The 14,009-nt window shown below is 55.1% G+C and overlaps 1 protein-coding gene across 1 annotated transcript in view; it reads left to right on the forward strand.

The window, feature by feature from the left end:
- Nucleotides 1-14,009, forward strand: part of MYT1 (myelin transcription factor 1) — a 58,043-nt gene that overhangs the window by 11,894 nt on the left and 32,140 nt on the right. Inside the window, 3 exon segments of the mRNA XM_066236239.1 lie at nt 2,556-2,653; nt 9,301-9,355; nt 10,254-10,284. Of these exon segments, the coding sequence (XP_066092336.1) occupies nt 9,301-9,355; nt 10,254-10,284 (86 nt within the window). The 5' untranslated portion in view covers nt 2,556-2,653.

Raw genomic sequence — 14,009 nt, forward strand, 5'->3', positions numbered from 1 at the left:
GGAGGGCTGGGCGGAGGGGCCTCCCGTGAGGTTCCTGCATGCTCGGGGTCCAGGGATTAGTGCTGCTGTTTCTTGGGAACTTTTGAGTCTCAGGCCTGGTGGGGTGAGTTGCGGGTCTGCTGAGCTGGGGAAGGTGGGAGTCAAGAGAGGGACTGACTGGGATGTGACAGGAAGTCTCCCCCTCCCACGGACATGCGCACGTCTGCTAACAGGCCCTGGTTGCTTCTCTGAGCTTGTCTGTCTGCCAGAGTCTCGTAGGAGTGAGTTTTGAGACCTCTGTGGGGACAGACACTGGGCAGTGTGGACAGACAGGGCACGTGGGGCCAGGTCCCAGAGAGTGGTCATGGCCAGCACTTCCTCCTTGCCACCTGCTCCCCAAGTAGCCTGTTTGCCACTGGATTCTGTGCACAAGGATCCCCCTGAGCTCATCAGACACCTAAGAACCCACAGGAAGGGCTTGTCTTGAGGGGAGCCTGCCCCTCACTTCAGATCCCTCGTGACAATGAGATGGTGACGTTCTCATGCACTCGTGTGCGCCAGACCCAAGAGGGCCCATTCCCCACAAATGTCCCTTTTCTCCCCCTCTGTGGATGAACAAGAGGACAGGCGGTCAGCTGTGGGAGCAGCTCTGGCCCTCCACCCAGTGTGTCCAGAGCAGGTGCCTCTGCACGAGGCATCCCGATGGGACCCCAGCAGAGCCGTTCTCCAGCCTGGGGACTCTGAGATGGCTGTGTGGGGGCTTCGTGGAGTGCCTCTGTGCATCAGACAGGTCTGTGGTGTGGACGGCCACAGGCAGAGTGCAGAGTGCAGAAGAAGCTCTCTCTTCCAGCAGCGACCATAGTCTGTCACCCAAGTTCCCAGGAAGAGGAAGGACTCACATTAGGATAGAGCTGTTTGTGAAGGAGGATCTGGCCTCAGGGTGTGTGCCCTGTGTGACGCTGCCTCCTGGGGGCGTGAGCCGCAGGTCACTGAGGTGCTGCCTGCTCCCACGCCCAGGGAGACCGGTGGTGTTTATGGGTGACGGTGTTGGAGTGGGTGCTCTCAGGCCCCGTGCTTTGCCTGAGCAGGTGTGGGGACACAGGGCCAGGGGCCAGGGAGAACTCCTCGGGGCTTCACGACCAGGCAGGTGAGAGAGGAAACACGGGAGCTGGTCATCTCCTGTCAAACAGAAAACCAGAAGTCCCTCCATGGAGACTTGCTTGGGTCACTCCTGCTGGGCTGCTCTGGGAAGCAGGAGGAAACTAAGCAGGTCTCATAGTGGTGGGGCAGGTCTAGGACCCCCTGCTGAGACCACAGATCTTCAGCTCTTCTGTTGTCCCCTCTGACTGTCACCTTACAGACTCATGCATGTCACCGTGACAAGAACTCTATCAGAGCCTCACAAATCAGCCTGTGCGGGTGTCTGTGCATCTCCTCTCCCACAGGTGTGTGTGGACAGTGAGCCCTCCCCTCTGTCCTCCGGGTGAGACACACCCCGTGGCTGGTGGATGCACCCTGAGTGTCCTTTATCCCTCCTGTGTGTGAGTCTGTCTGCTTCCCCTTGGCAGCCTCCACCTGTGAATTCAAGGCCCATGTGGCTCCCAGATGCTGCCCCCCACATGCCTGTGATGGGTTTGGAAATCTGAATACCGTGGGTGGGCCCGGCCCCATTTTGAACATGCTGGTGACAGGTGAGGACCCGGGAGCCAGAGAGTCACGCAGCTCACACCTCTTTGGTCCCCTGCAGGTGACACATGGCTCAGTGAGGGGGGCACACAGTAGGTACCAGACCATTCCTTTGTATACCTTGCAATAGGCATCTCCTTGACAATCAGTCTGCTTTTCTCTGTGCTCCTGGAGGTCACAGGAGGTCTTTAGAGGCATTTCCAGACCAGAGGATGCTGTGGCCAGGGGCCACAGGGGTGCCTGGGGCAGGAGCGGTGGAATTCTGGAAAGACCACATTTGGGGTGCTCATCAAGCAAGGAAAGGATGATGGGCTTGACAGAGTGGGCCTGACCTGCCTTCTGCAGAATCCAAACTCCCTTAAAGGAGAAGCAGAGAGCAGAACGCAGGAATTTTCATTTCCTGTTTTTATTGTTGGTTACTAATGACCTTCCTTTGAAATGCTGCCGTTATGGAAAGCTGGTTGCCATGGAAACAGGGAGTGCCGTGCAGGGAATAGGTACACAATGCATTTCTTTGTCATGTCCAGCTGATGCCTCAGCCTCTGCTGAGACGCCTGAATTTCTGTGAAGAATTAACTGTTAACTGGAGGCCTTGTCTGCAAAGCAGAGATGCTGGGAACCAGGGCAGAGGGAAGCAGGGTGTCCCCCTCAGTGACTCCCACCAGCCCCGGCTAGAAACTCACAGCATGTCCCATAACCCTGATGAGGTGCAGGGGTGTCCCAATCAGAGAGTGATGTCCCTAAAAGAGCTCCTTCTCTTGTCCCTTGTGTGTCTTTCGGTGGATTCCAGAGACGGGGGACTGTAGATGGTTGTGCAAACATGACCATGGTTCTTGGCTTCTGTCCTTGGACGCAGTTGGCATTCATTGCTCCCTTCTTCTCACCCTCAGAAAATGAGTTCCGGGGGGAGCTACTGAGTCAGAGGTGGACACACGGAGACAAGGCCAGCAATTGCAGAACTTCGAGCCTCCTGGACGGACCTGGCAAGGTGAGGTGCTTGGAGGGCCACCCTTCCTGGCCCTGTGTCTGGGCGAAGGTCCTTCTCACTCGTGGCACAGAGCACACAGGCGACTTTTGGTCTAGTCATCATCAGTCCTGATTTGGCAGAAGACAAGTGGGGGCTAGGGTCATTGGTGATCTGGTCACATTAAATTAAAGGAAGAGAAGTGACTGACCGGAGCAGACCCACAATGTGATGGTCATCCATCGCACTGTGCTTTTTAGCAAGATTCAGTCAGTCACTGTTGTCATTCTACTGTGACCTGGGCAGCCTGAGAATCCCTAGGAACTTGTGAGCTGTGTTCAGCTTGCTTATTTCGGTCTTCCTACCTAGAGGCAGATGGACCCTGCTGGTTTAAACCTCATGGAGGGGAGTGGCTCAGGCCTCCCTTCCCCAGGACTGCTCCAAAACCCAGGATGTCACATGTGCTGACAGCTGAGCCTGGCCTCTAATTCTGGAACTTCCTGTGATATGCTCTGGGTGAAGTCGAGTCCCCAGGGTGGGGTGACCCTCAGAGATGGAAGTGCAGGTGACAACAGTCTTGGTGGCCTCCCTTCCTAGAGCTCAGATTCTGACCTCTTCTTCTTTTTCTTTTTAAAATTTATTTATTCGTTTTTAGAGAGGAGAGAGAGAGAGGGAGAGAGAAAGACAGAAAGAGAGAGAGAGAGAGAGAGGAGAGAGAGACAGAGAGAGAGAAGGGGGGAGGGGCTGGAAGCATCAACTCCCATATGTGCCTTGACCAGGCAAGCCCAGGGTTTCGAACCGGCGACCGCAGCATTTCCAGGTTGATGCCTTATTCATTGCACCACCGCAGGACAGGCCTGACCTCTTTTTCTTGACATGGAGATGCTCTCTGTCAAGCATCCAAGCTGTGACCCAAAGCACAGCCACCATGACGGGATGGCCCAGGGTGTGGACAGGCAGAGCTACACAGTTTTAGGTGATAACCTCATGCAAAGGTGCTTGCATTTTACTCCCAAAGCCCAGCATTTTCCTTTTGAATCTGGTGACTGGAATGTGCATTGTGATGGGTCTGTTATAACATCTCATCCGTGCTGGGGTTCTGGTGGGATTATTGGTGCTCTGCTGAGCCAGCTGGAGCCTGAGGCACGAGGGAAAGTCAACAACACCAGTCCTGCCTTTATTTAAATTTTTGGAAATTTGGTCACAGTGTATTTTCTGCATTAATTTTGGTGTTATATAATATTGCATTAAACTATTTTTAATCTTATCACTTGAGTTTTTGCTCCCCTCCCCTAAATTTGCCACTGGGTGAATGTCTCTCTTGCCTCACCCCATCCCAGCCCTGAGCATCTACACAGAGCTCACGTGAGCAAAGAATTACAAAGATATTGCAGGTCCAGGCCTCCAAAGTAAAGCAAATATTGCAATAAAGTGAGTCACACACATGTCTTTTTAGTCAGAATGCACACAAAATTTATTAAGTTCACCATCTTGTGTGGGTGTGGTTTTTGGCGCCCCAAAACAAATACAATAGTTGCCTCAAAGATCACTGATCACAGGTCACCATAACAAATATGATAATAATGAAAAAAGTTTGAAATATGTGAGAATTACCAGAATGTGCCTCATAGACACAAACTGAGCCAATGTGGTAAGAAAAATGGCACCAATAGACTTGCTCGATGCAGGGTTGCCACAAACCTTCAACTTGTACAAGACACAGCATCTGCAGAGCACCCTGAGTGGAGGTCTGCCTGCTTGATCTGAGGCCATGGGTTCTGGGTGGTGTACACCTGTGTTGTTGAAGCCGTGTGTGGGATGGGTCGGAAGGGGGCTGTCTCTGTGGCTCTGGTGTCGAGTCTGTGGGTCACGTTCAGGTCCTCCGGCACCATCGGCCACCTCATAAGAGACTCTCCCCTCTAGTTTGGGCAAGTAGGGCTGGAATCACTGTTCTGATCAAAGGATGTGCATGGGAAAGAGTCGATTTTCAGCTCTGGGAGCCGGTGCCGGGAGTAGTTTCTGGCTAAGGGGCCTGGAGCCCAGATGCACTGGCCTTGGGACAGCAGAGAGTCACAGAGCAATGTCAGGACTGGCCTCAGACAGGAGGTGATGAGGTGAGGAGCTCAGGGCCTGGGGGCAGCAGGGCAGAGCAGTCCTGTGTGGGAGGTGTTCACAGCCTGCCTCTGAGTTCAGCACCAGGCATGTGGACAGCTCACAGATGGGTTTGGAAGTTGCTCTTAGAAAAGATCAGAAGGTTGTTTGTGGGGCAAGTGCTGTGTGGTGGTTGGTGGTGTGTGTGCTTTAACTTTAGGAGAAAAGGATGGGTGTTGACTGTAGGTCCTTCATTTCTTCTTGACCTTGAACAAGAAACACTGGAGCCCCAAGTCACACACTTCTCAGTGGACGACTAGAACTGTGCAGTCAAGAAAGCTGACTGTGATGTTCAGCCACCCTGACTGGGCTCCTGATGAGGGAAGGAGATTCCATCTCACTTCATGAGGCCCAATTTCTGTCTCTGGGCTGGTGCTTGTTACACTTATGGTGGAGTTTTAAACACGGGGATTCAGACGTGGCAGCTGTATTAGGGTGTCATTAGGTAGCTATAATTTTTAATTTGGGGTTGGAAACTGCCATAATCCACACTTAGAGGTGTCAGTAACCCCCAAGACACGTGCTAAGTAATGCTCCATGGTGTCCTTTCTGCAACTCAGAATGGAGGCTGGCCTCTTTAGCTGCCAGGAGGTTGAACAATGGGTGGAATGTCAGGAGAATGTCAGACATGCAGTGGGATGCCCCAAAGGGGGACAGAGCTGTCACTGCAGAGAACCAGGGATGCTGTGATGGCCGTCAGGGGCTGTGGGCAAGGGAGTTAGCCTCAGAAATCAGAGGATAAAAAACCATGTGCCCGGAGGGTCTGGAGGTCGTAGGAATCACAGGTCTTTGAAGCAGAGGCTGTCTGGGGCTGGCCCCACACAGGTGTATGCTCAGAAGAATGGAGGCAGGGAGGCTGTGCAGCTGGGGGGAGGATCCAAAGGGTTCCATGGGAAAGGAGCAAGGAAGACACTCCAATGCTGCCCTTTCTCCCTGAAGCAGAGCTCCTGCACAGGGTGGGGCCAGGCTAGCCACCGCACCCTCTGCTGCAGGGGCTTCCTAGCAGCCAGTGCGTGTAGGTGCGGCCCTCAGACAAGCACAGTGAGGGAACAGACTGAGCCAGACCACTGCCTTCTCCTCGAGAAAGGGGACACTGGACAGGAGCTTTGGAGCCAATAGGGCAGGTGTTGGTCAGTTACCGGTCACACCTGTTATGCCCATTTGCCCTTCTTAACCTATCATCCCTTCCTTTAGGCCGAGCTGCCTGGGGTCTCCTGGGAGTCAATAAGTGCCCCCCCTTTTCCTCTAGGTCTGCCCCAGGGATACCATAATCCATATAATCTCATGGATTTAAAAAGTTGTCCTAAATCCATTCTAATTCTCCAACTTTGCCAGCTGTTGGAATGAAGTCTGAATACAGTGAAACACTAACCTGTCCTCCTGCAGCCCAGGGGGTGAAGGTGCCTCGTGGTCTCAGGGTCCAGGGCCTGTACAGCTGGGTCTGAGTGCATTTCTCACCACTGTGTCCCCAGAGTCCAGACAAATCCTCAGGTTTGGAGGCTGCTGGCCATGTGGGCTTGTTTGATTCCTGAGTTTGTGAACGTCCAACTTAGAGCAACAGTGACATGTAGCCATGTCTGAAAAGGGGCTGGTCTTCATAGCTTGTCATTGTGGGAACCGTCTGTTTTAAAAAGAGCGGACATGATTCCTCTTGATGTTACTGACGAGTGCTGAGTGGCGTGAAGCAGGAGCAGCCCCCAGCGAGAGCGACATTGGTGACGTCAGTCAAACAAGATGAACGAGGACCGGGAGGCCACCCTCTCTGATCTGTAGACGTGGCAACACGGTGCGACTGTGTTTGTCATTATCCTGCTCCCTGGCTTCCTGCTGAAGACAGAACTAGTGAAATATTCCTCAGCGCGCAGAGCGCGTCGGAAAGCACTGGTGCCACGAAACACGTGGCGTCCGAGGGCCTCTTGCCCGTGGGAGCATGGGGCTGAGGTGGCTCGGCTGTGATGGGCCTATCACCCTCCAGGCAAGGACCAGCCAGTGGTTTGTCCGCTACACAGAAGCAGGAACTTGATGGGGTTGTGCTTGGAGCAGTGAAGGGCTTTCAACAATAAGTGATTGAAAAATGAGGTTGTGTCTCCTTGTCTCTGTGGGGGCGGGTGCTGCGGGCTCCATACGGAACAGGGAGCACAAAGACACAGAGAACCCACCTCTGAAGTGCGTGGCATTCTCTGGGAGGAAAAACCACAGAGAGCTGGTTGTATAACAGCTCTGCCCAGGGGCTTCCGAGGCAGCCAGGACCACTGGTTTCAAACAGCTCAGAACTCAGCCCAGTTGTTGATGTCCCGAAGTTTCAGCTCTTATACATTCAATCTAACATTAAAGAGGGAACTCGTCTTTCCTCCCATAATTCACTTTTTTTTTCCTTTTAAAGTCAAAGCCACATGCCCCAAAGAGAACTTCTGCCTCCCTGACCATCGGAAGCAGATAAATTGCAAATAGAAGGCGCGCGGCAAATGGCATGGCTGTTAACTCAGCAAAGGGCTCGCAGTGTGCAGGCAGCACCCACAGCCCACCCCTGCCCCCCTCTCTGTTCTCTGCTCTTTGATTAATTTATCTGCAGGAAATCCAGATTGCCAAGGCATGCTTTAACTTCGCAGAATGCTTGCCAATTTCCTTGGGAAACCTGACAAAAAAAAAAAAAAGAGCCGTAGATTTCATTTTAGCTACAAGCAGGCACCCGACAATCGGCGGCATCAGCATCATTGTGTGCCCCGCACGGGAGGCAGGCGGGCGCTGGGGCCCCCGCACCGCGTTTGAAGGCTCTTAGCTGTAATGAAGCCCCTTTGACACCTGCTCCTCTCTTCACTTTCAATGAGAGCCATCGGTCCACAGGGAACCTTGCTTCCAAAATAGAAATTGTAGCAATCGTCTCTTGCTGCTGGACGGCTATAATGGGCACAGCTCAGAACGTCATGTCTCCTCGGCCTGGACCCGCCAGCTGCATAAATCACCCCTGGTTTTGGTTTTTCCTCTGTAACAAATCACATAAGCCATTGTTTATTAGTGCTACCCTGGGAGGTTCGCTCTGCAAACTTCCTCTGAGTAATTGGGGGGATTCCTTCTTCTTTCTTCCTGGGTGCTACCCTAGACACCAAGCTCCTGGTGCCCTGGCTTCCTCCTGGGTCCCTCTCTCCTGCCATTTCTTCCCCACTGTTTGGTTGCCCCTCCGGTGGCCTCAGCAGTGGCCTGAGACAGGTGGGACTGCTTCCTTGTCTTCCTGACCGCAGGGGAAGGTGGTGAGCCCTGGGGTGTGGGGCACCAGGCAGAAGCCTCGCTCCCTTGGAGACATGGAGCACATTGGGGGCTTCCACCTACCCCCTACCTCATTGTCACCTGATTGCCCAGATGTGTTATGGGTGCCATAGGTCAAGGGTCCTGTGTGATGACCCATAGCTCCTGGGGGATCTTCCTCGACCCCGTTGAAGGACAGTATGGGTAGTGTCTCCCACAGAAGTGGGTCAGGGGCAGGGACTGCAGGTGGGTGGGGTCACTAATGGGCTCTGGTGGGGTCTAGACTGTGCCTCATCCCCTTTGGAGGTCTCTCATCCTTCCCTAGGAGCAGTGACACCTGGAAGGGTGGCTGGCAGGTCTGGTTGAGATGACCGTTGGCCTGCGTTCCTGCCATCGCCTGACTCCCACTGATACGGCCTCCTGCCTCTAGAACCATCCCATCCAGCACAGTGGCCATGGGCCCTCGGCATGTGGCTGGTGAGACTCAGATGTGCCACGAGCCCAGGAGATACACAAGCTTTCTCAGTTTTCACAGAACAAAATCCCTTCCATAATTTTTATATGGATTATTGTTGAAATGGTAATGATTTGGATAGATTGGGCTAAGTAAGTTTAGAATTAAAATTAATTTTAGCTGTTTCTTTCTACATTGTTCATGCGGCTGTTTGGACATTTACAGTATCGCTTCCTACCACACCATTACTCTGACGTCATCTCTCTGTTTGGACATTTACAGTGCCGGGTGTGACCTGCACTCTGGTCCCTGGGTGGTGGTGTCTTGGTGGCCCCGTGCCTCTAGGAACACATGCAGGGGCATCTTGCTTCCTGTGGGGGAGGTCCCTGAGCTGAGGCCATCTCTCTTTGGACTGTTCCTGGAGCTGTGCACGATGGAGATCAAAGCTGCCCCATGTCTGGGTGCTTCCTGGGGGTCCTCTTGAATCCCAGCTACCTGTTTCTAACAGGACAACCTTGCCGTTAGCTGGGCTCTGGGGCACGGTGGGGGGCAACCTAGCCTGGTGCCTGAGCACCTGGGCCAGGTGAGCCGTGGGTGGGGCAGGCCTCACCCCCACCAAGTGTGAACCTGGGACTGTGGGGGGGGACAGGGGCAGGAGAAGGTGCTGCTGCTGCTGCTGGTCCCAGGCCTTCCCTGCCCTGCGAGCATTCCTTGTCATCCTGTGTCACAGAGGAACCTTCACCTGCAAAGCTGGAGCTGGGAAGCAACAGGAGGCCCCAGCAGCCCCACCTTCCGTTAACATGACGGTTGTTTCTATTTGCAGATGAGCTTAGAGAATGAGGATAAGCGAGCTCGCACGAGGTCCAAGGCCCTGAGAGGTGAGTGCCGTCCCCCCCCCCCCCGTCCTGGTGTCCATGCTAGGCTCTGCCCACGACCCAGGTGCCAAAGCTGGAGGCATCACTTTCCCCAACGGTGTTCCTGGGAGAACAGCACCCCACAGCAATGCTGTTCCTCCCTGTGCTCCTGTGCTGTGCTTGCCTTTGAGGCACCTGGCAGCTTCAGGGGGCCCGAGGGGCCGCAGTGGAGCCCGAGGCCCACACAGACTTTGCTGGGCGAGACGAGGAGGCAGACACAGCTCCACTGGGCAGGGAAGGCCAAAGTGTCAGGGACCATTCTGCTTGAAAGTGACAGGCTGCCAGCCTTCCGTCATCAGCCTCCGCCCACGAAGGAGTCAGTCTGGGCGCTAGTGTGGATAGGGAGGGAGGCTGCTGCGTCCATCTGGCCGTGGGGTGAGGAGGGAGAGGCTCTGCAAGGACCCAGCCCTGTCCCCTCGGCCAGCCTCACTGCCCTGACACCACAGGGCACCCAGGTGAGAGGAGCACTGGACTTCTCAGGTGTACCCGCCCCCCAGGGGGCCCCCATGTAGTTTGTCCCATCGTTGAGCCCCAGCACTCAGCCAGTCTGCCCCCTTCTCATCGGCTTTATCTGCTGGGTCAGGTTTCCTGCCAGAAACCAACTTCTCTATGCAATTAGAGAAAGAGATACCATCCTGGCCCTGACGGCCCAAGAGCCTGTGTGTGTGTGGGGGGGCACCTGTCCATCTGAGAAGCCACCAGCCCATCACAGGGTGGGAAGAGGCAGCTTGCTCCATGTCCACGGCACGCAGGACGGTTGGGAGCAGAGGGTTCGGGGTGCGTGGGACGGCCTCACTCTCTCCTCCAGGTGCCTCTTTGACGCTGACGCCATGTGTTTACTTGTTTCTCTCTCTCTCCCCAGCTACCCCAGAGCCTGCAGCTGCTGATCTCAGGTAAGCCTTCCCATGCCACTGATCATTGTCCTGCCTGTGACCCTGTACTTCCTAAATGTCCCACGCTGCGCACGCGGCCTTGACCACCTGCACCCGGGCACCCTTCCCTAGCCACGTGTCTCCTTGCCACGTGGCAGCTGTTGTCACCCTGCCTCTTCCCTGGCCCCCCCATGCCGCCAGCCCCATGGCAGGGGCACAGACAGGGGCACACCTGGTCATCTCCAGCACCCGCTGTCTCCACAGTCCTGAGCCAGCAACAAAGTACTTAGCGGACTGTCACAAAGGCCTTTGTGTTAGGTGGTCTGGGACCCCATTTGGCCGGAGATAGGACAGGCTGTTCCCGTTCCTGCATCTTCCACGGACTCAGAAGTGCAGAGGTTGATTCTGTGTGATGGCGATCCTGCGTGGCTGAGCTCTGTGACTTTGCAGGTACCAGGCCACGTCTCACAGGAGATGACTGTCCTGAGGAGGCAGGAGGACAGCCCACAGCGGGGATGTGTTGTCAGAGTAGGAGGGGCCAGGCCTACCTCTGCCCCCCTCGCCTGCTAGCTTTTGTCCTGAGTGTGGCCAAAGCCTTTGGGGTGGGGGATGGCCGGTGGTAAAACCACCCCAATGCCTATGCACCGGGCTGCCCAGCACCACCCCACATTACCTGTAGACTGAGGACTCAGGGGGCCGGGGCTCTTCCCAGGGTCTCTGGTGCCAGCCCCTAGGCCATCTTCTCAGACAAAACTTAAATGAATGGTGTCTAGTAACCAGCAAAGAAAACTGGCCCCCAGGCCCCTTTGTTCTGAGGAGGGGCAGTGCCAATGTATTCTGGCTCAGAACGCGAGAGGAGGGATGGTGACACTTGCTGGGGTCCTCAGTGTGCCATGTGGGCATTGAAAGCCCCATTTAATTTTCACAAATTCCCTATGACAAACTGCTAGAGGCCCATCCTTGGATGTGTGGAGGGGCTCCGCCCATGGGTTACCATGATACCCAGCCCTGAGACAGGTGACAAGTGTGCCATACATGAGATGTCCATGCCGAGGGACCAGAGTGACACCACATCTCAATGGAAGTCTGTGTGAGCTTCCTGACTCCGGATGGAGATGGAGCACATACCGATTCCAGGGTTGATGTTACTCTCCAGAGCAGCTCTGCCCAGAATCCCAGGGTCCCAGGGTCTCAGCTGCTTCTTAATTCTTAGGGGTAAAGCTTCTCACTAATCTGAGAGCAAGCCAGGGGCAAGGACTGTTTTATTCCCTCCACATGGTTGTTGAATGATTGGCTTTTGCCAATTGTGAGAATGGGAGGATCCCAAAGTGTCCAGAGTCCCTCTTGCTCTGGGGCTATAAAAATTAGAGCTGGAAGGGAAAGGGTATGGAAGGGAGGCCACAGGTTCAGAGCCCAGGCATGGCAGGCTCTGCGGTGGCCGCACTGTATGGTCTAGATGTCAGGGGTCCTCCCAGAAGCTCTGCCTGCTGGTGTTGTCCCATTTGCGAAGATGAGAAATTGAGGATGACAGGGTTCAAGTGGATCCATCCGGAAGAGCTGAGTCACATGCTTTACAGCTCAAAGCCCAGTTCTGGGTCTCAGGGTGGGAGGGTGAGAGTGGGCGGCAGAGAGATCGGGCTCCATGGAAGATGCCACGTGACTCTCCAAGGGCCTGATCCCAGGTGAAGAGGCTTCCCGGAGGAGGTGCCACTTCCTTGCTTGGGCCATGTGACATTCACCTGGGGACATGCTGGGGACAATACTCCAGGAAGCTCCAGCTTTGATAATGGCAATTAATTTTGGCAATAGATGAGTTACGGGCTGGATATTCTCTTGTAACTTTGAAACATAGCAAAAATGACTCAAAATATCTTTGCTTTAAAATATTCTGAGAGGACCTGGTCAGTATAAGTGAGAGGGCATGTGAGCATTGGATTCTGTTCACCTTTAGTCTACGGGTTAGCCTGTGGACGTGGTACCAGTGAGACCCTCCCCCTTGTTTCTGGGGAGAAACGGGGAACCGTCAGTGACATCTGGCAGCTGCTCACGTGTCTGAGACTCGAACTTGTAGCAAAACAGACAGACTCTGCCAGGGAGCCACATGTCCCACGTGACCTTGACCGGAGCATTCCCGCCTGCCACGTGCGCTGCATGCCAGACGTGGCTCAGCTCTGTGCTCGTCGTCCACGGTGGGGACATTTATGCCACAGGAAGGGCAGATGAACATGCCAGGACATCTTCCCCGTGCCAGCCGACGAGACCCATCCTGGTGCCCCCCCCCCCGCCCGTGGGGCCGGCACAGGGTGTGACCACAGGGAAACCCACTGCCACCGTCTGCAAGGGGAGCGAGTGCGGGCAAACAGCTCACGTGGATCGGGTGCGGGGCTCACTCTGTGGGTGAGGGACTTGGGCTCTGTGCCACCCCCACCCCAGCTGTCCCTTCTCCAGCTCAAGCAGAGCCCCTTGTCTGGGCAGCGGCACGGGGTTTGGACGAGGTGAGCGCAGAGAGGCTGGGACATGTGGGCCTCTCGGCTCCTCCTGCCTCCGGAGCTGAACATGCAAGTCCCATGGTGACAAGGTGACAGACACTCTCCTGGGTTTTAGTCTGGGCCCATCTGCTGCACAGCACACGGTTGATGTCCATACCCCCAGGAGCGGTCACCAGGACCTGCTCGGTGCTGGCCGTGCCGGGCTCTCCGCGAGCCTGCCCACCTCAACCACCTCCCTGAGGGTTCCCATGGCGGTTGCAGGGAGCAGGGGCCCGGTTCTTGTCCCTCTCCCCGAGTGGCCATCACCTCACAGCACCCAGGCCAGGCTGGAGGGTGGGCCTCTTGTGGGTCGGTGGGCAGAGTGTGTCCTGGAGCTGGTGGTGTTGGGGGCGGTCAGTGCCCCTCAGGCTTCGCCAGCAGCTGTCACCTGATGGCCTGAATAGCTCAGTGGTTAGTCGACTAATTGGAACCTCAGCTTTAAATCCCCTCAAACAAGGAGCTTTTGTGGAGTCTCAAAGCTGGTTTTTAAGAGAATGAGACAAGTGTGGGCCATAGACTGGAACAGACAGGCCAGGGGACAGCGGCCACTGCTCTGTGTCAGCAAAGGAAATCCACATAAAAAGCAGTATGTCTTCCCTGCCCGCCACCTTCTGCCTCTCTCCTGTCTTTTTTTTTTTTTTTTTTTTTGAGAGAGAGAAAGAGAGAGGCAGGAAAGGGAGGGAGAGAGGGTGAGAAGCATCAACTCGTAGTTGCTCTCACTGTTCTTGTGCATTGATTGCTGCTCACATGTACCTGGACCAGGGCCAAGCCAGGGTCCCCTTGCTCAAGCCAGCGACCTTGGGGCTTCAAACTGGCGATCCCAGCACTCTGGGTCAATGCTTTATCCACTGTGCCACCACCAATCAGGTCAGGCCTGTCTTCTTTTTAAAACAATGAGAATCAGCGCTGGTATCAGCCATGGGGCCCCAGTGTGGAGGGCTGCAGGCAGTATCCCCATCAGACACTGTGCCCCGAAAGCCATGGATGAGCTCAGGGCTGGGGCTTCGCCCCCACACACTGTTCTGTTTCTCCCTCACAGGTCAGTAGGTGGGCCCACGACTTTCTGTACTCAGGCCTGTGACCAATTGGGTTAGAAATCATTGGGGGTTTCAGACAAAGGTCAAGGGTGGTGCCCCTTTCTGGGTCCCAGGAGCCTGTGGTGTGTGGTATCACTGGGCCCACACATTCCTTCACAGGCTTTGGGAAAGTCTCATCTAA

This window comes from Saccopteryx bilineata, chromosome 6, assembly GCF_036850765.1.
Source record: "Saccopteryx bilineata isolate mSacBil1 chromosome 6, mSacBil1_pri_phased_curated, whole genome shotgun sequence".
Classification (NCBI taxonomy): Eukaryota; Metazoa; Chordata; class Mammalia; order Chiroptera; family Emballonuridae; genus Saccopteryx; species Saccopteryx bilineata.